The sequence below is a fragment of the Balaenoptera ricei genome, chromosome 1 (assembly GCF_028023285.1).
Source record: "Balaenoptera ricei isolate mBalRic1 chromosome 1, mBalRic1.hap2, whole genome shotgun sequence".
NCBI classification, from domain to species: Eukaryota; Metazoa; Chordata; class Mammalia; order Artiodactyla; family Balaenopteridae; genus Balaenoptera; species Balaenoptera ricei.
This window is the reverse complement of record NC_082639.1, coordinates 64,672,121-64,696,014: the sequence shown is the minus strand read 5'-3', so window position 1 is coordinate 64,696,014 and position 23,894 is coordinate 64,672,121. Positions and strand designations below refer to the sequence as shown.

The 23,894-nt window shown below is 36.8% G+C and overlaps 1 protein-coding gene across 1 annotated transcript in view; it reads right to left on the bottom strand.

Annotated features, from left to right (window-relative positions):
* TNNI3K (TNNI3 interacting kinase) overlaps positions 1-23,894 on the bottom strand; it is a 311,246-nt gene that overhangs the window by 84,715 nt on the left and 202,637 nt on the right. The window contains exons 20-22 of the mRNA XM_059924452.1: positions 16,158-16,210; positions 15,788-15,840; positions 11,833-11,965 (exon numbers count right to left, since the gene is read on the bottom strand). Of these exons, the coding sequence (XP_059780435.1) occupies positions 11,833-11,965; positions 15,788-15,840; positions 16,158-16,210 (239 nt within the window). The remainder of the gene's footprint in view (positions 1-11,832; positions 11,966-15,787; positions 15,841-16,157; positions 16,211-23,894) is intronic.

The following is a 23,894-nucleotide window of genomic DNA, read 5'->3' as shown; positions in this document are numbered from 1 at the left end:
TGTTCTCGATTGTGATGTCACAATCAACTGTCTATATCTTAATGACTTTTGAGATGTGACCCACAACTACTATCTCTCTTCCACCAAAGTTTACTCCAGCTAAATTCTGTTTATAGATCTGCATCCAGCAGATGTAGTGAAATTATATGCAATGCAACTTAACATTTTGCTTTATGGATCATTCAGAATTACTATATAATTTTGCCAAATGTAAAATTAATACTTGTTTTTCATATAAATTTAGAAAATTAGGAGAATTAGAAAGAATAAAATCCTATTATTCAGAGGAAGCAATTGTTAAAATATTTTGAGCATTTCTTATATATTCTTCATATCATTGAGCTCATGTCCAATATACAATTATGTAATACTTTTTCCCCTAAATTAAATATAAGCATTTTCTCATGTTATTAAAATTCTATGTTAACATATTTTTAATGACTCTGCATTTAGTGTGATTTACTTATTTCTCAATTTCAGGTTGTTCAAATTTGGGTGTAAACACTTCAAAGAATATGTTTTTTAATATGACTTTCCCAATTTCACAGATCATTTATGGTATTTTGAGGAGTGAGTTAATATGTCAAAGGGCACAACCACTTAAAGACTTTTGATACATACTGATGAACACTTTTCCTAAACAGTTGTAATAATTTATACTCTCAATAACAAGTGTATGAGAGGGTTGTCATTATACCTGAATCAGAATTAGGTTTTCTCATTTTATAAAAGATTTTGCTAATACGAGAGGTAAATATATCAGCTCATTTGTTGCTGTTTATATTTTGTTCTTTGATAAGTAGTGAGGCTTAATATTTTCCCAGATATTTATTAGTTATTTGTATTTAAAATATTAAGTTCATGCCCTTTGCCCACCTGGAATTTCAATATTTCCTTGCAACAGTCATCTAATTGTACAATGGTTCCAGGCTGAGGGCAGAGTCAGGAATTTCATTCCTGCTTTTGTCTTCAATGCCCTTTGTAACATATTTGCATTATCACATTTTCTAACCATTTCTGGCCACTATCAAGTACAGTTGCTGACACTAAGAAAACAAAGAAACAAAAGACTGCTCAAAACATATTTAGCAAACTTAACATGACTCACAAAATATGTTTTTTGTGTCACAAAAAACTAGGCTTTTTAGGTTCCTTCCAGCAGTTACTCTTGACTATTTTTAATTCTTTTTGGAATGAGGTACATAAATAAGCAAACAAATAAACTGATGCTTAATGATCATTGATCTTCTAACTCTACTTTTTCACCTTATGATCAGTTGGATATTGTTGAGCTGGTACAGCTATAAGCACATAAACCGGTGTAGTGAACACATTTAAACTAATTATACATAGCCTAATAGGCGTTTTGCAGGTGACAAACGTCTCCTCTGAAACTCTTAGACTGTGATATCAAGTATATAAAGTTATTTGTTTGCTTCTTGGCACTGTGTCTGAAAAATCAGTTTAAGACGAACAATATTTAATTCTTCATTATTCAAAGTAGATTCTGCAAGGTCTCGGCATCTCCTTCTTCCTTTTGCTTTACACACTCTTGGCAGTGATACTACTCATTAGCACCTCTGCCAGAAAGTGGGCAATGCAACGTGAAGGGTCATGGAATTGAAATTTGTCACCTTTGAGATTGCTTTGTCAGTCTTGCCTAAGTGGCCATGCTACACTAGCAACTGGGAACTTTTCTGGTATTCCAGATTCAGGAAAGAGACTGTCAACCATTAATCAAATTTTTACCCTGATTGCTACATAAAATATGTGAAATGATTTATGTAAACATTGGTTTCCACTTTCACGACTGAAACTTTGCTATTAAGAGAAAATAAGGATACATTTGAAAATATCAATAACTTAATATTGAGTGCCTATTATTTCTTCAGTACTACCCTAAGATAGTTATCAATAGTTTGGCAAATTTATAATCTAGATTCTAGAGTAGGACTGTCTAACAGAACTTGCTGCAATGATGAAAGTGTCCTTCTCTCTTGTTCAATATTGTTGCATATGGCTATTAAGCACTTAAAATGTGGCTAGTGTGATTGAGAAACTGAATTTTCAATCTTACTTAATTTCTATTAATATAAATTTAAATTTAAATAATCATGTGTGTCTAGTGGCTTCCATATTGGACAGCACAATTCTAGAGCATAGCTCCCATTATCCTGAATGAGACAAATTAAACACAAATTTGTGAGTCAACCTCAAGGGTCTGCATTACCATGGTGTTGATTTGTGGATTCAAGTTCTTTGTTATCAAGAAAAGAAATGAAAGGAGGTTGCGAGTGTTGCCTCTCAAAAGAGGCCAGTAACAGAACAAGCATTCAATACAACATCTGTTAACCTTCATTCATTTATTCAAAATGTATTGAACATTCTATGTGAGTGATAATAGGCAGAAAAAATAAAGTTATGCTTTTCCAAAGAAATTGGTAAATGGATGAATAATAATAAAGAAATGAATTACTGTATATTTCACTGATTTAATGGTTCAGTCATAAGTTGCGAAATATGATTCTTTTTCCCCTGTAATTCGTTTTTCCCTACCCTCTTTCTCTGCATTACATCTACTGTCATTTTGGTCTTAGCTTAGATGAATTCTCTCTGGATGCCCTTCCTATGGACTCCCATAGCACTCTGTACTACAATAGTATGTATTATATTAAACTTAATTGCCTATTTACTTGCTTGTCTCTGCAAATAGATCACAAGCTCCTTGAGGTCAGGGACTGTGTCTTTTCAGCATTGTGTCTCCTGTGCTTAGCACAATGACTGGCAATTAGTAGGCATTCAATAGATATGCAATGAATGAATCAATAAATGAGATAGTTCAAAATACGATTTCATTGGAAATAATATAGACCATGGTATACAGGACACAGTATCAAACATTTATCAAACAAATGAATGAAGATGATGGATTAATGCCAATTAATATATTGCCCATTATTATGATTTTAGGACAGAACATAATGCATAGCTATCAAGAAACACTGTAGAATGAATATAATGTTTAGTTTAATGTGAAATTAAAACATACTTAGATAAATTATTGAGATCTGGTGGCATATTTAGTCCATAATATTATCTTTTGTTCAAAACATTTTGGGAAGGGGCTTCAATAAACTGAAGCAGTATAAATATTAAGAAATGCCCTTAACTAGCATATCTGGAGGCCTAATTTTCAGTCTGTCTTTTCTTTTAACTCTCTGGGAGATCCTAATTAAACCAGTTTGCCTCTGTGAGTATTAATTTCTCTAAATGTAAGATGAAGCAGTGAGGGCACACTGTAATGGTGACAAGTGTGGGCTTTGGGGACAAGAAGCCATGAATTTAAGTCTTGACTACACCTCTTACCAGCATATGATGTTGAGCATACATCTTATCCTAATAGAACCTGATCCATGGCTTATCGGTAGAATTAAAAGAGAGTCTTCATAGAGCATCTGTTGCATTGTTGGCTCTCAACAAGTGTTAGCTGTTATGGTAGCTTTAGTTATTATCTACAGATCTAAGGCTCTTACTGATTCCTTTTAGTCTGAACTATCTAGAGAACTAGATATCAAAAACATTATTGTATATTTTCTAATCTGTTTAGATGAGAAATCTTAGTTCTTTTTGAGGTTTCTCTGAGTATGAATACCAAGTGAAACATTGCATTGAGTTACTGCAAATCACAAGGCTAAAACCCACCTCATGTGTCATCAGTCCCAGTTTATAACGCAACATGGCCATTCTGGAGAGGAGGACTATGCAGCTCTCCATGATGAACTTAACTAGCTTTATATTGCTTATGGATAAATTGGTACTAGATTCTGAATTCCTAAAGTAACTTACCGCTTCCTCTCTTAGGTTTTATAAAAGTAAAAAAGAGAGAATGAAGTACAATATTTTGTTTGTAAGTTTTGACTAAGATAAAATTGCCAGAATTTTTTTTCTAGTTTGTGTGTATGTGTGTTCTAAAAAATACAATTGATTCTACTTCATAGTTTTTAATGGGCAGGGCTGTGGTGAGACAAAGCAAATGCATTCTACCATCCCAGCAAGAGCTAAGACACATTCTTTGTTAAACTGACACTTTTCAATGATGTATCACCAGAGCATACAGCATCTGAGAGAGACCATGAGATTGCAATCTTGAGATTGTACTAAGAATGGCTTAATTTTTTAAACCACATCCCATTCTCATTACAGACTGTCAGAAGAATAGATTAATTTGCACCCTTGTCTGTTCTCATTGCAATCTTTGTCAGTGTAATGAAGTATTGGCATGTTAATATCAGCTATTTTCATAGAAATATCACCATCCGTTGGACCGATTTGATCTTTCCGGTGATCTGTGTAGTGACTGGCTGGCATTACTCTTCTCAGTGATAAACTGATAAAGATGCTAGCATAGCAAACAGGATTTCAGAACTTCAGTTCACTCCTATTTTCCAATGTGCTTATGCCCTTTGAGGGTATTATATTTAAGATGCTTTAGGATCCTAATCATATATGAGCAGAACATAATCATCTAATATTAAGCAGGTGTAGCAAATGCAAATGGCTATAAATATATGAGACCTGTGACATAACTGGGTCTCTAAATTACATTAATTCATATTTTTTAAAACCACATGTGACACACAAAAAGTCTGCAAGCCATATTTGGCTACTGGACTGCAGTTTGCAACTCTGAGGTAAAGCCTCAATATGAAGTTTCACCAGAATCTGGCTAGACTCAATCGGCAGATGTTCTTAATTTGCTGCCATGTCCCAGACTTAAGAGTCTGGCATTAAGGAAACCCAGGACACCGAGTTGAGTCTCCTTGTGAACCAGATGGCACCACACATGAAAACAAAAGGAAAATAATCGGCTCTCTTCTTTGGCTCCAAACTATAATCTGAAAGTGATCCACACAATTGGGTACCTGGTAAAAAGGGAATGGGATTGGATAAAATATAGACTGATGGATTAATTCATCCCAGATTTCTTCTTTAGTTTTTCATGATGTACCAAAGGAGACAGGCCCAGGAGAGAAATAAAATATGGGAAGCAGGTGTTGGTTTCTCTTTTTAAAATGTATCCAGGACAGGTCTTGTTTGCCAGGTCATACCAACCCCTTTTTCATCTTGCCTGGTTCTTCTCTCTCTGCTTGACTTCGTAGCTTGGCTCCTTCTCCTTCTCTCCTCCTGTATCCATCATCCTCCTGCTGGCTAAGCCAGAAGCCTGGAAGTCATCCTGGACTCCTCTCTCTCCCTCGTGCTTCCACCTCAATATGTCCGCAAGTCCTGTTAAAATCTCTCAAAACCAGCCTCTCCTTTCTCTTCACTTCCTCAGTTAAGATTTTATACATTCTCTTCTAGATTACCTGGTTTCCTTGCCTCTGTTTCAAACTTCTCCAATCCAGCCTTTGCTTTGTAGCAAGAGGGAGCGTTCTAAGATAATAGAGTTGTACTATTGCCCTGCTTAAAAGTCTGCAGTGACTTCCATTGTTGACACAGAAGGCCCTTCATCGTGTAGATCTAGCTTTACATTTACAGCATGTACCTTGCTTCTGATTCCCTTGTATTCTCTGATTCATCCCTACTGAAAGATTTGTGAATCTCTCATGCCTCTGCACCTTGTTCAGGCTGCTTTCTGCCAGGACACCTTCACCCTCTCCCCACTATTTACCAGTTAAATAGTACTCATCTTTTAAAGATGCAGTTCAGGTATCATCTGCTCTAAGAATCCTTCCCTGATTTCCTTTCCCACCACCAGTCTGGGCAGGAGAGCCCTTGAAGGAGCAGCTGTTGCGCTCCGTGTTTCCCTCTAGCTGGGATTTACTCCGCTGACTGTACTTTTCTCATGCCGTCTCTGCACTACAAGGGAATGCCCTTTTCCTCTTTGTTTTCCTCTTACTCTCGCACAGTTCCTGGCCAGAACCGTGGATGGCTTAATATAATAGTAATAGCTAATATTTATTGAGTGCTTACTGTTGCCAGACGTCATTCCAAACCTTTGAGGCAGGTCCTACTAGTATCCCTGTTTAAAAAATAAAGACACTGAGGTACTGAAGTATAGCTTGGTTAAGCAGTTTGAGTAAGCTTGAAAGACTCATGCTCTTGCACTTATGCCAAGTCTCTTTAGCCTGAAAAATATTTTCTTAAAAATTGAGTTAATTGCCAACATTTAAAAATCTTTCGATTTCTGAACAAACACACAGAAATTAGTTGACATGGCAACAGTGAGCAAGAATCCTATACTTCCTTCGTGGCACTGTTTGGCTGGAGCTGGGTAGCCGCTGTCCCCTTGAGTCAGAGCATGTGATTTCCTGTTCATCACATTATCCTGCATCAAGTATTTTCTTGCTTCCCCTGATCCTGTAGGCATTTGATCTTGTGACCCTTGGGATGGTGAATGTAATGGCTTTTTCAGTTTTTTCGAAACCTGAGATTATCAGGTTAATTTGAACATATACTATGTAAAAGAGACCCTAACTTCAAGTTCTTCTGAAGGCATACTCATCACTTGCATAGGAGTCAATGCTAATATTTGCATTCTATTTATATATTTCACCCAGGAGATAGGATTCTGTTAAATCCAGGAGGATAAGCCACGTGTAATGTTGTTACTCCCATAATTGATAATCCTGGCCCACACTGTAGTCATGGATTTGTTGCTCATTGTAAATGGCTAATATGTAGCTTATATTGAATCTGATCCTTCACATAATTTATTGCTGAACATTTGCTAGACTGCCTAACCACTGTGATGATATTAACAGCCTCAGTTCTTGATGCATGGTAACTGTCCAACTTTAAAAAATTCAGTGTCTATCATGAACAAACTCTTTTGCCAATAAAGTACTATAAATTCCAATATCTGAGATATTGGATTCAAGTTATTCTTAGGCAAGATATTTAACTGTTTTATTATATAATATTCTCCCTCCAAAAAGAGTAAATATTCCTGAGGGCCCATGAGAGAGGGAATCTTTATCATTTTGAACTATTCATTTTATAATTAGCAAAGGGTAACAAAGTAGAGAAAATTGCAAGGACACTGCACTTAACTGAATATTGAAGAATTAAGGAAGATATTTTTGTAAGAAGTAATATTTAAGCTAAGGCCTAAAAGTAAAGTGGAGTTAGTATGATGAAAAGTGGGGAGGAGAGTGTCTGACAAACAGCTAACGTGTGCAAAGACACGGAAGTGAGAGGAAATGTGTCCTGTTGGGGAAATGAAATAGTTCCCTGTGGCTGAACATAGAGGACAGGCTGCAAGTGGCAGGCAGTAGACCTGGGGAGGAAAGACGAAGCATAACTATGGGGGCTTTGTAGATTGTTTTATGAATTTTTTTTAATCTTAAGAACAAAGGAAACGCATTGAAGACTTTAAGTAAGGGGAGCCAGATAATCAAATTTGAGTGTTTAGAAAGCTAAATGTAGTTATAGTATGGAAATTGGTGAAAAAAAGATGGTGAGCAAAACTAGAGACAAGGATACTATTTAAGATACTGTGCAGGAGTCTACTTGTGAAATAAGGAAGTAGCAGTGGAGAGCAAGAGAAGTGGATAGATTTGAAAGATATTTAGAAAGTGGGATTGAAAGTAAGAAAACAAGTGAAAAAAAAAGGAAGGAAGGAAGGGAAGAAAGACAAAAAGGAGGAAAGAAGAAAGAAAAGAAGGAAAGAGAAAAATTAATGGCGACTTTGAAGTTTTTATATGGGCTCCCTGGAGAATGAGAACTCCACTCAAGCACAGAATGATAGGAAGCCTCGATCTTATATTACAGTTTGCCCTTATCTTTCATCTTACAATTGCAGAGAGATTTCAATTTACAAAGTTCACAAAATCATCTCATTTGATCCTCACAGTAATCTCTGTGGAGTCATCATTAATTGCACTTACCAAAGAAACTGAGCTTGTGAAAGAGCCCAGAGGCCAGAGGAAATGCAACACATTCAAGGAAGCAAGGAAAGAAGGTTTGGAGTGGCTGGAGCATAGAAAGTGAAATGGTATGAGCAAGGTCAGAGATACTGAATCATGTAGAGTGTTGCAGGACATATTAAGAATTTTGCGATTTAATCCTAAGAACATGGGAAGCCATAGATGATTTTAAGCAATGGTCACATAATCAGGTTTATGTTTTTAAAATATCATTTTAGTGGATGTGTAGAGATTGGAGAGGAAGAGAAGAATAAAGGGAGAATGATCAAAGAGCTATTGCAGTAGTTAAAGTGATAAAGATGGCAGTTTGAACTAGAGTGGTGGTGGATAAAACTTCAGATGTAGATACGGGTATATACCTCACCAATTCTATTCAGTATTGTACTAGAAGTCCCTGCCTGTGTGAGAAAGCAAGAAAAAGATTTAAAATACAAACATATTTGAAAGAAAGAAATAAAATTTTCTTTATTTATACGTAACATAATCAACTATGTGCAAAATCCCAAAGAATGTACAAGAAAGCTACTTGAACTGATAAGTTAATTTAGCAAATTTGTAGGGTACTAGGTTGTTATTTAAAAATTAATCGTGTCTCTATACTAGCAAAACACATTATACATTGAAATTAAAAATAAACATTTAAAATAGCATCAAGAAACACAAAATTCATAGAAATAATTTTAAAAAATATATGTGTAAGGTTTCTATGATGAAAACTACAAACACGTTGATGACAGAAATCAGACCTAAATGAAGGGAGAGACATACTATGTTTATCAGTTGGAAGATTCAATATGCATAAGTTGTAAATTCTTCCCAAATTGCTCTACAAATTCACTGCACTTCAATCAAAATTCCAACAGGATTTTTTTTTTTTTGTAGAAATAGATAAGCTGGTTCTAAAATTTATATGGAAAAGCAAAAACCCTATAATAGCAAAAGCAATTTTAACAAAGAAGAGCAAAGTTGGAGGATTCATAGTAAATGATTTTGAGATTTACTATAACTTATCAATATATTGTAGTATTGGTATAAGGGTAGACTTATATCAATGGAACAGAATAGAGTCCACACATATGTGGTCAATTAATTTTTGACAATAGCACCAAAATAACTTAATGGATAAAGGAAAGTTTTTTAAACAAATCATGCTGAAAAATTGGGATCCATATTAAAAAACAAACAAATAAATTAACAAAAGGATAACAAACTCAACTTTTACCTTGTACTGTTAAAAAAATAACTCTAATAGATCTTATAAATATAAAATCTAAACCTACAAGATTCCTGTGAGAAAACACAGGAGAAAAACTTTGTGATCTTGGGTGTGGCAAGAATAATTTAGACAGGATGCACAAAAATATTTAAAAGTTTGATATGGTAAACTTCATTGAAATTAAAAACTTTTGTTCTTTGAAAGACATTGGTAAGAATATGAAAAGGCAAATCACAGACTAGAGAAAAATACTTGCAAAACACATAGCGGATGAAACATTTTACCTAGAATCTAAGAACTCATTAGTATATAAGATAATTTGAACAAATACTTCACCAAAGAAAGAGAAATGAGCAGCAGATAAACACACAGAAAGATTATCAACATTATTAGTTATTAGAGAAATATAAAATAATACCACAATTATTTACCATTATATACCTACTCAAATGGTTAATATTTTATTTTAAATAGACAATAAAAAAGTGCTGGCAAGGATGTGGATCAACTGAAATCCTCATACACTGCTGGTGGGAAGTCATAGTGGTGCAAATGCCTTGGAAAAAATCTTACCATAAGATCTAGTAATCCCCTCTTACGTATTTATCCAAGAATAATGAAAACATCCACACAAAAACCTGAATGGTTTTGGCAATTATATTCATAATTGCCCCAAAGTGAGAATAACTCAAATGATCATCAACTTGTGAGTGGATGAATAAATTGAGGTACATCAACACAGTGGAATATTACACAGGAATGAAAAAGAATAAATTACCAATAAATGTACTAACATGACTCCATTTATATGACATTCTGGAAAAGGCAAACCTGTAGGGACATAAATCAGATCAGTGGTTGCTAGGGGCTGGAGGTGGGAAAAGTGAATTGATTCCAAAGATGCATGGGGGAGTTTTTGGAGTGATGGAAATGTTCTATATTATGATTGTAGCTGTGATTATACAACTGTATATATTTGTTAAAACTCATTGAAATGTTAGTCTAAAATGGTAAATTTTGCTACATAAGTGATACTACAACTTATACTATATAAGTTAAACCTGATTTTTAAAAATGACAATTGCAATAGTTTAAATGGTGAAGATGGTGGCTTGAGCTAGGATGGTAGTAGATGACGGTAAGTAGTAGATAAATCCAAGATGTCCTTAGGATGTAAAATCCACAGGAAGAGGTGAATGGATTGACACAGGAGGTGAGAGGAAGGGAGACATATCTCTCTCTTGTGAAAATACTACAATGTGTCTAGAATTAAAGTGGATTTTTAACATATACTCATAAGTCTTACCAGAAAGCAAATTCTAAGAGGTAGAGACATAGCAGCAGATCAGAGCAAGACATTACAAATAGCAATTTTGGTCCAGTTCAAAATAGAGTCTTCTCATCCACCCTATAATAAGGGCCAGATCTCATCATTTAAAACCATGAAAGCATATAGAGAAAGGTTAGGACGATTAAATAAAGAGCATATAATTTGTGAAAAGTACTTTGTTAGACACTATGCAGAGTGTAATTAAAGACCATATGGTTATTAGGGGGAAAATGCCTTGAATAGACAATATGAGTTATGGCTTTTGCTCTGCACATGAGTACTAATAAATATTGTGATCCTGGTTAAGACTTTGAACTTGTGAGCATCCACATTTGTAAGATGTCTTTCCCTAACATCCCTTTTGACTTGATCCATCTGATATATTGTGATAGGGTGGCCACTTAAGACGCTTACAATATAATTCATTTAAAATTTATTTACGATTTAATTTGAAAACAACTTTTCAAGCATGGTAAGTTCTGGGGATGCAAAGTCAAGGAGTTTTTAGACTCACAGTGGATACAAGTAAGTAAACAGTGTGACCGTACTATTGTATCTACAAGAGCAACCCAAATAAAATGGAGAGAGAGATGCAAATAAAACTTACCTCAAATATTTGTACATTTTTTCCTGTGATTAGATTCCCTACCTCTACCTTCTACATGTACACAGAGTATAAAGTATATTATCAACAACAAAATTATAGGCTCACTCACAAAGTCCCATTTTTAGAATGCATCTATATATGTAATAGAAAATTAGAAAAACCAATTCTCTTTTGTATAATGTGAGACAAGCAGAAAGCAGTCCTGATAGGTTATTTTTATGTGTTGCTACTTTCAGCTCACTCTTATATGCACATCAGAAAGGCACTTCTAAATCTCATCTCAAAAAGTAAATATTGCATTGTTCACGTTATTTGTACCCACATTCCACATGGCCATTATCATTTGCTTGTTTTATTAACAACAGATACATCAAAGCCCTAAACTTTAATAATAAAATATACCTACACTTCTGTGTGCCTGTGTCTAAAACCACATAGTTATAGGCCATTAAGTTTTCTGGATTGGGCCACACCTTTAAACAATTTGAGACCGTTTCCTTACCTCTCACTTTGCCAATCCACCAAGAATAGTCATTTTGGGGAAAAAAATGTTTCTTGAATTTGTGAAAATGCACAGAACTCTGGAAATCAGAGAAGCTTCTTTTTTTTTTTTTTGCCACACCCCGCGTCTTGTGGGATCTTAGTTCCCCGACTAGGGATTGAACCCACGCCCTTGGCAGTGAAAGCACAAACCGCTAACCACTGGACCTCCAGGGAATTCCCTCAGAGAAACTTTAACTGAGGCATGGCTTACCTGGCTTGAGATGAGCGAATGGAATTTCGCCGGTGAGAAGTTCCCACAGACACAGAGCATAGCTGAAGACGTCAGCTTTGATGGTGTAGCGTGTACACTGTGTGAACACCTCAGGAGCCATCCAGCGGAGGTTCTGTGGGTCAAGAAACATCCACAAGTCATTTACCAAGTGCTTAGTTCTTCTACTGTAGAACAGTGTTCTTCTTAGTGAGGATTTGTTAAGTGTTCTCTCGAAGTTCTCAAAAATATAAACTTAAAATAACATCGATACTGCCCTCAGTGTGTGCAATAAACTGGCCCGTGCATACAAAAACAGTGTGTTTACTGCTGCTGTTTAGTTTTTTAAAGGGCATTTTCTTTTATCATTGGAAGGTCATGAAATCCATAATTCTTCCCAAAATATTGCAACAATATTAATCACCAAGTAACACTGCCTCTTATAAAATGATGATCACAGCAGCAGCATTTTTTTGTGTATCTCTGATCATCTTTCCCCTGGAAGCCTTACAAGCTTCTGAATAGCCATCCATGGGTTCATCCAAGAGCTCTATGCCTCCCTGGGGGTGAGTCACGCACTGTGGGAGGAAGCTTCCCTCCTTTAGAGCTTCAGGTTGTGGTTTAGGAAGTCACTAAATTAGACCCATAAATAGTGCCCTGATGACTGAGGAGAGAAACGGCCTGAGGGGAGTGCCCAGAATATTCGTGTGAAGCAGATTTCTCACTGGCAGGATCAGGTCTGTCACATCTCCTCTGTTTGCCCAGCGGTGTTATTTCTGAATGCTGTTTGCGCAATATTCCAGAAAGCAAGCCCATAAAACGTTACAAGTTTCCCTGTACAAAGGTCTACCCTCATGTTTTCATGGCATCATTTACACCCTTTTTACTTGCAGTTATGTATTTTTCATTTTTAAATATAAGTTTCCGTTCTGGGATACAAATGCATAAATTTGGTTTATTTGTGGTTTAGAAAAAAGAGCACTAGATTTTGAGTTAGGAGATGCAAATTCTAGTTCTGGCTCTACTGCAGACTATTTGGGCAGTTCTGGGAAAGTCTCCTATGCTTCCTGGACCTCAGATTCCTCAAGGGCAAGACTGAGGAGGCAGGCCCTTCCAGCTCTAAGACCCCATGGCTTCATAGCCGTATCAATGGATTTTGCCAAATACCTGCTTTCTTTGTATTTCCACTGAAAGAAACCAGTATTCTTTTATTACTCCTAGTGAAATTCTGTGTGTAGTGCTGCCTGCTGATAATTCTTTTGAAGTGTCTACATTATTTTGAAGTCATGCATAATTGCAGTTTTCCAAGAATATCTTTATTTCGATTATGGTGCTTCTATGTAATTCTTCCACACGAGCTTTCACATTCCAGATAGCCTCCATTTATATAGCATATTGTGTGTTTTGTCACAACATTGCATAAGGGGGAGTAGGCATACAGTATGGCCATTTTTTCACAGGGGGGTAATAGAGTAATTAGCAAACTTACATAAGGCCACATAACTAGTAAGAAAGAAAATAACCTTCAAAATAAATCTAGAGTAGTGCTGTGCTTAAAGACTCCACTGCTAGGATAAAAGAATATTACTTGCTATTGGTGAAACTCAATTCAATTCCATTTGACAAAAGGTTATTTAGTCAGAGAGTCTCAACTGGCTGCATTTTAGAATCACCTAGGGGAACTTTTAAAAGATACATGTACCCAAGATCAACCTCAGGCCAGCAAGATCAGAATTGCTGGGGGTTGGATTCAGGTAGGATGCTTTTACAAAGTTTCCAAAGTGATTTCGATGTGCAGCCATGGTTGAGATCCACTGAGTTAGCTATCTCTGTGTCAAAGGTACTAGATGAGATCTGTGTTTCCTGTCAGAAAAGGACTCACTCTTCCCACCTCTCATATCCTACCATTCTCCTCCTTGCTTACTCCACTCCAATAACTCTGGCCTTGAACACACAAAGGACTCTCCTGCCTCAGGGCCTCTGCTCTTACTGTCCCCCCTTCTACACTGCTCTTCACCTCTCATGGATAACTCCACCATAGGTCTCTTATCAAACATTATCTTTCTCTTTCTCTCATCTAAATGGCTCCCCCCATCACTCTCCATTCATATACTCTGCTTTGTTTTTTCTTCATAACACTTATCACCGTCTGATATATATTTTGTTAACTTGTTCAACGTTTATCTTCTTCTATTAGAATATTAGCTCCATAAACACAAGAACTTTGCTTTGTTCACTGCAATATCCCCAGTTCCCTAGAATGTCTGGCATCTAGTAGGTATTCCATAAATATCTGTTGAACGAATGAGTGAAATTTAATTGGGGAAACCAGCATGCTTAATCCTTCTTACAATACAACATGGTCCATGATGTCGTTCCTGCCTTCCTCTCTAACTCATCTCTCATTTTTTTGTCTTCCTCACACAGTGCATGCCAACAATACCAAGCTATTTGAAGTCCCCCAGGAAGTCTGGTGTTCCTCAACCTCCCCTGTGCCTTTGCTCATGCTGTTGTTCACTCTGTCTGAATTTATTTATCCTTATCCATTCCACCTGAGCTCCCATGATGCTTTGTCACATCTCTGTCACTGAATGTCCACACTGCTTTCAATCTTATCTGCTTATTACTATGTTTTATCCCCTAGAAAATGAGTTACTTGAGATCAAGGACTAAGCTTTGATTTGCATTTTGTATTCCTGGCCCTTTGCATGATGCCTGACACACTGTAGGTCCTTGATAAATGTTTGTTGAGTGAGTCAGAGTACTACCTAGCAGTGCAAACAAAGTGCTACAAAAGCACAGAGAGAAAAGTGTGTGAGGAGGAGGAGGGGGGAGGAAGTTTATGGGAGGGAAGGTACTTAAAATGGATAAAATTTCCTGGACCATGCAAGATGAGTAGACTTCCTCCAGGTGGGGTACAGTGAAGGGCTTCACGGGCAGAGAATATGACGCTGGCAGAGTCACAGGGCTGTGAAAGTGAATGAAATGTTTGGGGAATAGCCAGATGGCTTGTATGCCGGGGGCATAAGGGACTTGAGAGAACGTTTAGTGGGAGAGGAGGTCACAGAGGAGCCTTGGGGTCAGATTTGGCAGGTGGGTATAACATTTTAAGCATCGTTGATGGTTTATAGGAAGAAGTGAATTGTCAGAACACAACACTTGGCTGATGTTGCAAAGAATGAACTGGAAGAGAGGACTGTAGTTAGAAGCCTAGAGCAATGGTCCAGAAAAGAGATGGAGAGGACCCAAACTGAGGCAGTGGTAAATGAGAGTTTGGGATGAACTTTAATAAAGAAAAGAAATAGAAATAAACAGAAAAAGTGATTGAGCAGTGTGTAAGCAGAAGCAGGAAGAGGAAGGAACAGAAAATTAGCCCAAGCTTGGGTAATTAAATAACACAGCTAGTCCAGAAAGAGAAGTGCACTTCTTTGTGCGGAAGGGATGGCAGAAGGCAGATGATGAACCTAATTGCAGACATTTTGGGTACAATTATGCTTGTTTCAGATGTTATCATTTATATTTTTCTTAAACATTAATGCTTGACTATATCACCTATTGCCTTACAATGTTAAAATGGAAAACTATGAATTGTTAGTAGATGCGGGTAAAGTATGGATTTTATGGTTACCTATTAAATGTTAACTCTACCACTTAATAACGAGATCTAAACATGAATGCCAATTATCCATGACTGTCATGTACTTTTCAATTATATTTGAAACAAATTCTGTTATTTGTTCTGTAACATTTTCCAAATATATATCTAATCTATTTCTCTAACAGAGCCTTGAAATAGTTCTTTTGGGGGCTTACTGAAAATAGAAACATAAAACATTAACCCGCCCTTGGGAGAATGCCATTTCTTCCAGTTAAAGCTGCTTTCATCTCCCTTCCTCTCATGCTGAGTTTACACATTTTAATTGTTTCATAATTATAGGGAACACGAGCAGCAACAAACCCCAGGTTGTTTAGTCATGTTGTCTTCATCCAGAGACTGCAGAAATCTTGATTCTGAGGGAAACAGAAAACAAATACATGTCAAAGGAAATATTTTAAAACCAAGGTCAAAGATTACAGCTAAAAGTTTCAAATCCCAAGAAACCTCTATCTTTTTTAAATTTTCACTTCCTTTCTTTTAGCTGAGGATATGAAAGAGGAAAACCCGAAATAAATGATATACTTTTAAAATTCATTGAAATTTGAATGACTTAGAGAAGTATAGCTGTCAGTGTGAAATCCATTTTCAGATTCATCATATAATATCAGCACCAATGAGGAATGGAGAAAGAAACGGATGCCATTTGGGGCATTATTCATGGAAATCTCACCTCCAAAATCTGCCACCACAGCATGTCCATCCTCATAGAGAAGAATATTGTGACTGTAAAAAAAACAAGTAGATATTGAGTATACTTTACTATTTCCTAATCTGAATGGCCTCTCAATGAAGAGGACGATAATCATCATTTGTTTACCCCAGAGGCTAAACAACTCGAAAAAGGCTAACAGACATCTCAGATTAGTGACTCTGATCTTCTTAGTTTTGCTAATCTGAAAGGAATGTTTATAAAATGTGGTCATCTTATATCTGACTTTGAAAGTATACAAAGTATTCTACTTTAGATAAACCTTCTAAACATGTCAAAAAGACCCATCAGCTGAAGATCAGTTTTTCTGCTCTTTGAAGTTCATTTGCTAACAAAATTTGGCTACAGGCAGTAGTAAAATGTACCTGTGAGCATATCAGAGTCAGAGCAAGGGAATAAGCTTGCTAGAACCCTAGGCTTATAAGGACAGCTCAAGGCAACACCTGACACGAATATAGGAAAAGGACTCTTTACGGAAAATGTCTTGGTCATTATGTTCTAGCTAGAATCCCAGGACAAAGAACTGTTTTTAAGGCCTGTGAAATGAGGCTGGCTAATCTACTTTTTAAGGTCTTGGAGAGGAAAACATATAAAGGTCTTCAAAGTCTCCTTTCCAAACCAGAATTCAAGCTAGATCAAGGCTGTCCTTTTCAAGAAGTAAATCAAGCCTGGGGCAGTCCAAAGAGAGGTCATTCCTCTCACATATTGGTGAACTGAGTTGTGGGATATCTTATGGACAAATGTATTGTGACCCAAGATTGTCTTTGAGTGTTTCTTATTGAATGCCTTTCTTTATGCTTATTTCACATTTGGCTTCTAAATGAGTCATTTCAGCATTAGGAGATCTCCTACTGGGTTTCTTTTAGTGCACATAGGCCATACTATATTAATTTATCTGCTCTATCCTTAATTGTTTTGCTTCATGATCAAAAAAGGAAAATTTTATTATTTTCTAGTCCCAAATAAGTCCAGTATGATATTGAACCATTTATTTAAGTGCTTCCAGGTGCTGAGTTGAGCTTTATAAGAAAGTTAGTTTTGAACTTCTCTTGTATCATAAATGAATTTTACCTTTATGGTATATATACACTTAATCCTCTTTTCAACTACCAAAAATCTAGAATGTGTTCAAGATTTTTTTTGCTTGGAAGAGCTCAGTGTAGAAGTAATATAGGATGTTGAAACAAAAACCCCAAGATGTTCTCTTTAACTGTAAATTACCAATTAATACATGCTATGAGAATGACACTATCATGATAAAGAACTCTACAGCATCAGGAGCTCTCTGGAAGTTCAAAGGCAGCAAGAAGAATGCATCAAAATGCTGTACCACTAGATTCCTTGAAGGATTTAGGTGAGTTCCTGTACCACAATCCCTTAGCCTATCAAAGGATAATGAGTGTTACATTTCATAGATATCATTAAAACACATGCTGAACATGAATTACTAATCAAATTAAATGATTATATGTATAGTATCCTATCCATTAATTTAATTTTGATTCAAATTAATTATCTAGAACAATGGTTATCAAAACAATTAGCAGCATATTCTCAATATAGAAAACAGATTTGTAAACGGAGCTGCCCTAGTTAAACACAGGGAAAGGCTCACAGAACCCCTACTTAACCTTCATCTTTTCCAAAAATAGCAGTCCTTGAGGCAATAGCTTGAAACTATGCATGTAGAGTAGCCCCCAAATAAGTTACATGTCTAGGGAATATTTTGTTTATTCATTTATTTGTTTAAATTTCTTCTAAAGTAAATATTTTATGCTAACAAGAATAAGGATGATAATACCAGCTAACTGGAGTTGGGGTAGTGAAATGTTTAGCAAAATTTTACTCTTCTAGCAAAAGAAACAAGTGAATTTGGTCACTGGGCTGCCCAGTGCTTCCTGGTATGAGAGGCAGGATGTCCCAGGATGCAGGGATTATGCTCATTGCTGTACCTCCATCATTTTTAGCACGTGCTTATTTTTTGGCACACTGCTTATACTCCTTATCACATTGGAGTACTCAATAAACATTTTTTGAACAAATAAATGAAACTTAAAATAGAAAGTCACAAGTTTGGAAGGGTAAAGATTACATTAGTTAATCAGCAAGTACTTATTGAATATCACTCATCATTCTATAAATATTTAAAATTCATAGACTCATATGATTGGAAGATAAATTAGAACTAACCTAGTTTAACCCTCTTAGCTCCGAGGAGGAGTACAAAGCTCAGAGAATTTAAGTGTATCAACAGACATTATATAAGCAGCTAGTGGCAGAGAAGATATAGAATCCACTTCATCTAGGCCAGCATATCAGATTTTAGAAAAGTGCCTGGCAAATAGTAGGTGATCAGTGAATTTTATGAATTATTCTTGTGTCATACTATGGACCTTTCCCCAAAGCATGCTATTTACTTTCTTCACATTATCAAGACACACTGTTGGTGGGAATGTAAATTGGTACAGTCACTACGGAGAACATCATGGAGGTTCCTTAAAAAATAAATCACAGCAAGATCCTTTTTGACCCACCTCCTAGAGAAATGGAAATAAAAACAAAAATAAACAAATGGGACCTAATGAAACTTAAAAGCTTTTGCACAGCAAAGGAAACCATAAACAAGATGAAAAAACAACCCTCAGAATGGGAGACAATCTTTGCAAATGAAGCAACTGACAAAGGATTAATCTCCAAAATTTACAAGCAGCCCATGCAGCTCAATATCAAAAAAAACAAACAACCCAATCCAAAAATGGGCAGAAGACCTAAATAGACATTTCTCCAAAGAAGATATACAGATTGCCAACAGACACATGAAAGAATGCTCAACATCATTAATCATTAGAGAAATGCAAATCAAAACTACAATGAGATATCATCTCACACTGGTCAGAATGACCATCATCAAAAAATCTACAAACAATAAATGCTGGAGAGGGTGTGGAGAAAAGGGAACCCTCTTGCACTGTTGGTGGGAATGTAAATTGATACAGCCACTATGGAGAACAGTATGGAGGTTCCTTAAAAAACTAAAAATAGAACTACCATACGACCTAGCAATCCCACTACTGGGCATATACCCTGAGAAAACCATAATTCAAAAAGAGTCATGTACCACAATGTTCATTGCAGCTCTATTTACAATAGCCAGGACATAGAAGCAACCTAAGTGTCCATCAACAGATGAATGGATAAAGAAGATGTGGCGTATATATACAATGGAATATTACTCAGCCATAAAAAGAAACAAAATTGAGTTATTTGTAGTGAGGTGGATGGACCTAGAGTCTGTCATACAGAGTGAAGTAAGTCAGAAAGAGAAAAACAAATACTGTATGCTAACACATATATATGGAATCTAAAAAAAAAAAAAAAAAAAATGGTCATGAAGAACCTAGGGGCAAGATGGGAATAAAGACACAGACTACTAGAGAATGGACTTGAGGACAAGGGGAGGGGGAAGGGTAAGCTGGGACAAAGTGAGAGAGTGGCATGGACATATATACACTACCAAATGTAAAATAGATAGCTAGTGGGAAGCAGCCGCATAGCACAGGGAGATCAGCTTGGTGCTTTGTGACCACCTAGAGGGGTGGGATAGGGAGTGTGGGAGGGAGGGAGATGCGAGAGGGAAGATATATGGGGATATATGTATATGTATAACTGATTCACTTTGTTATAAAGCAGAAACTAACACACCATTGTAAAGCAATTATACTCCAATAAAGATGTTTAAAAAAACCCCAAAAAACTAAAAATAGAGCTACCATATGATCCAGCAATCCCACTCCTGGGCATATATCTGGAGAAAACCATAAGTCGAAAAGAAATATGCATCCCAATGTTCATTGCAGAACTATTTACAATAGCCAGGACATGGAAGCAACATAAATGTCTATCAACAGAGGAACGGATAAAGAAGATGTGCTACATATATACAATGGAATATTACTCAGCTATAAAAAGGAATGAAATAATGCCATTTGCAGCACCATGGATGGAACAACAGATTGTCATACTGCGTGAAATAAGTCAGACAAAGAAAGACAAATATCATATGGTATCACTTATATGTGGAATCTAAAAAAAAAGGTACAAATGAACTTATCTACAAAACAGAAATAGAGTTACAAATGTAGAAAACAAACATATTTACCTGGGCATAAGAGGTGGGGAGGGACAAATTGGGAGATTGGGATTGACATATACACACTACTATATATAAAGTAGATAACTAATAAGGACCTACTGTATAGCACATGGAATCCTACTCAATACTCTGTAATGGCCTATATGGCAAAGGAATCTAAAGAAGAGTGGATATATGTATATGTATAAGTGATTCACTTTGCTGTATGCCTGAAACTAACACAACACTGTAAATTAACTCTACGCCAATAAAATTTTTTTGAAAAGTGTTAAGTTTGTAGGATATTCCCTACAGAGGTTTTTCCTATATCTACGTTTCAAGTCAAAACTTTAGATAACTAACTGAATTTTAGGATAACACAAACTCAGTAGCAGTGTTAATTACCCTTGCTAACTTGACTTTGCCTTAGAAACTTCAGCCTTTTTAACACCACTTCTTTGACGACCTGAACTTTGAGAGAAGAATAACAATAAAACACACAAAGAAGGATAACTCAAGGTTTTTTTTTTTTTCTTTTTTTAGCTTTTCTTCTTTTCTTATTTCTCCAGTGGCTTTCAAATAACAACGATTGCTTTTGCTTGGGTTTCCCAGCAAAGAGAGATCAAGATAAAAGCATATAAATATATGCTAACATTGGACTGATTTAGCAATCATAAAGCAATGTGATGATGGAGGCAGCAACTAGAGTAAATCACCCAGAAGCCAAGGAATGCCACAGCTTCTGGAAGCTGGAAGAAGCAAGAAACTGATTCGCCTCTAGAGCCTGCAGAAAGCACTGTCTCTGATGATTCCTTGAAGTTAGCCCAGGAAAACTGATTTTGATCCTCTGACTTCCACAAATGTAAAAGAATAACTATATGTTGTTTTAAAAAAAGGACACTATGAGAGATGCAAAGTGATGCACATTGTAGATTCCATCCTCAAAGACCTTACAATCGGCTCAGGAAAGCTTAGATGAGTGTGGGTAACATAAGAATTCAAAGAAAACAGTGGAGTTATAAAAGAAATTAGCTTTGAAGTGGGCCTCAAGGGACAGTCTACAAATATCGGCTGAGAGCTGATCATGCGCCAGGAAATTTCCTATACACTGGGATATAGTGGTGACCAACACAAGCAAAGAGCTTATGAGCTTACAATGAAGTGAGGAGGAAATGAGGCTGAGACAAAGGGGGAAAGAAGTGTAGGTCAGGGAAAATCTTCGTAAAGGCCAAGAGTTGGGAATGTGTGTAGTCTGTAAGGGGAATAAAAGAAGGATGTATTTACTAAATTGGAGACTACATGCTGGAGTGTCCTGGGGGGAAACTGAGCGGAGGTGGTGTTGGATTACAAGGGAATTTGAAAGCCAGGGAGGGAATTCCAGGCTAGACACAAAAAGCTAGCAGGTTTTTATATATAGGGTGCAATGCTCTAAAAGCAAGGGACTAGTGTTCAGAAATAATTTGAGGTACTGAAAGACAAAAGTAATAAGGTAAAGTGGAGAACAAAACAAAACAAAACAAAATAGGATGACTCCATCAGAATATTTGAAAGAAGTGTTTAGATCTTGGGACAGCTTAGATATAGAGAAAAAAAGGGAACAAAAAACTTAGGATCATCTTCAACTTTTCTAGTTTGGAATACTTAAGCAGAAAGCAATAACATATCCAAATAGAAATGGCTGTCTTACTAAAAATCCTGTGAATTTTTTATGAAAAATACAGTGGCTGACTTGGGAGGCTAAGGAACTTGACTAAAGTCATTGTTGTGCTTGGCAAGATTGGACTCACCAGATAAATAGCTATTATTTTTACTAAACTGAAATAACATTCAAAGTGAACTCTTTTGTCCTTAACAAACAATAGCAAATTAAACAAAACAAAGATGTAGTGACAATTTAGGAATATAAGGACAATGTGAGTTCATAGCAGCAAATGGGGCCAAATGTCAAAAAGGATGCTATGAAAATGTCATTGCAGAATGAGAGCACTTTGGGAAGTGCTGGAATAAAATGAAATGTTCTTTTCACCTCAAGATAGTATTTTGGATCTGTCCATTTCTTCTTTAAATGCTCAGTAACAAAGAAGACTAATTTTTAGAACTACCTCTAAGATTCACCCATTAATTTTTTAGTTTAGTGCTAAGCCATACTTCCTATCTAGAGTGAATCAAATGGAGGGGGACAAGTAAGGATGAAGTTGATGGAATCTGTGCTAATCAGTGACAGCACAAATGCCTCGTGGTGGGTGTCATATCAGAGTCAGGGAGGTAATCTGACAGGTCACTGGCACTGGAGTGGAGGGTTCCTAGGGAAAGGGCTGACCTTGGAGCTGGGATGATAGAAGTGGTGTGATAATTATTAGTGATGAGCTCAAGGGTTTATTACTGAGATATGTCATGAACTGCAAGTTTTGAGAAGGGTGAGAACAGTGAAAGTTGTGGGAGTCATGTGACAGTAACAGAAAAGGTGGTAGTAAAGAGAGAAGGGATTAAATATTGCGTGAGAGCCTCCTGTGGGCACACACTGGTGCTTTCAAGATGTTTACATTCCTCATGGAGCCACTATGTGGTTGGTATTAGCATACTTCTTCTACAGATGGATAATGGAGGCTCAGAGTGGTTACATAAGATGGCCAGTATCATAGCTGGTAAGAGGTGAATCCAGCAGTCAAATTTCAGTCTCCAAAGTCTGCCCTTTTTAGGAGAAGCTGACCCTTGCATCATCTGGATGGGCCCTGAGGAGCCAAAATTGCTAAGGCTGGATGTCTGGACAGAAATTCCAGAAATTTTGCTTGGGTAAAGAGTGGTCTACCAACTAGTGTCCAAAATACCTGTGTTCAATGTATGACTGTAAGGTCATAAGACTGACGTCAACAAGCTACATGGAAGGTAATCTAGTACACCTCTGTACCACCAAGACACAGCAGGCAAAGACTAAACTTCCTCCCTTCCAGAGTATGATTAATGTGTCATACGCAGGAATGAAGCACAGTCACTGTGAACGGGTACTTGCAATCCGACCTGGGAAATAAGCCAGGCACATGAGGAGTGTCAGTGGCTTGGAGGCTATCATCAGGATCAAAAGAGAGAAATAAAAGAAAGGTGATGGGAATTCTGAGATCTCCTCTCCCCCAGAAGACCATTTGGGAGGTTTATTTTTATTTCTTTGCTCTTGTGGAAGGTTCTGGGGCGTGGGAGTCTGCTGTTATATCTGACGCTTTGCAGAGCACCTTCACGCACATGGTCACATTTGGTGGAAACAGTCGAGTCAGAGCCTTTTACTTTGAATTTGATAAAGAAACCTGTCAGTAATTGCTGGCACTAGCACCTTAGCCCCAATCTACTGCCTGGGAAAGGAATCCAGGGGAGGTAAGGGGCAGGAGATGAGATAGACTACCCTGAGAGGAAGGAGGAGAGCAGCTACTGTAATGCACCAATCTGTACACACAACAGCGCCCATGCGCACTGGCACACACTGCCTGCCTTCTAAACTCTCCAGACACGTGGTTAAGGGTGAAGTGTCACTGAGGAACGCTCTCCAGATAGCAGTGAGTTTGGTAAAACCATTA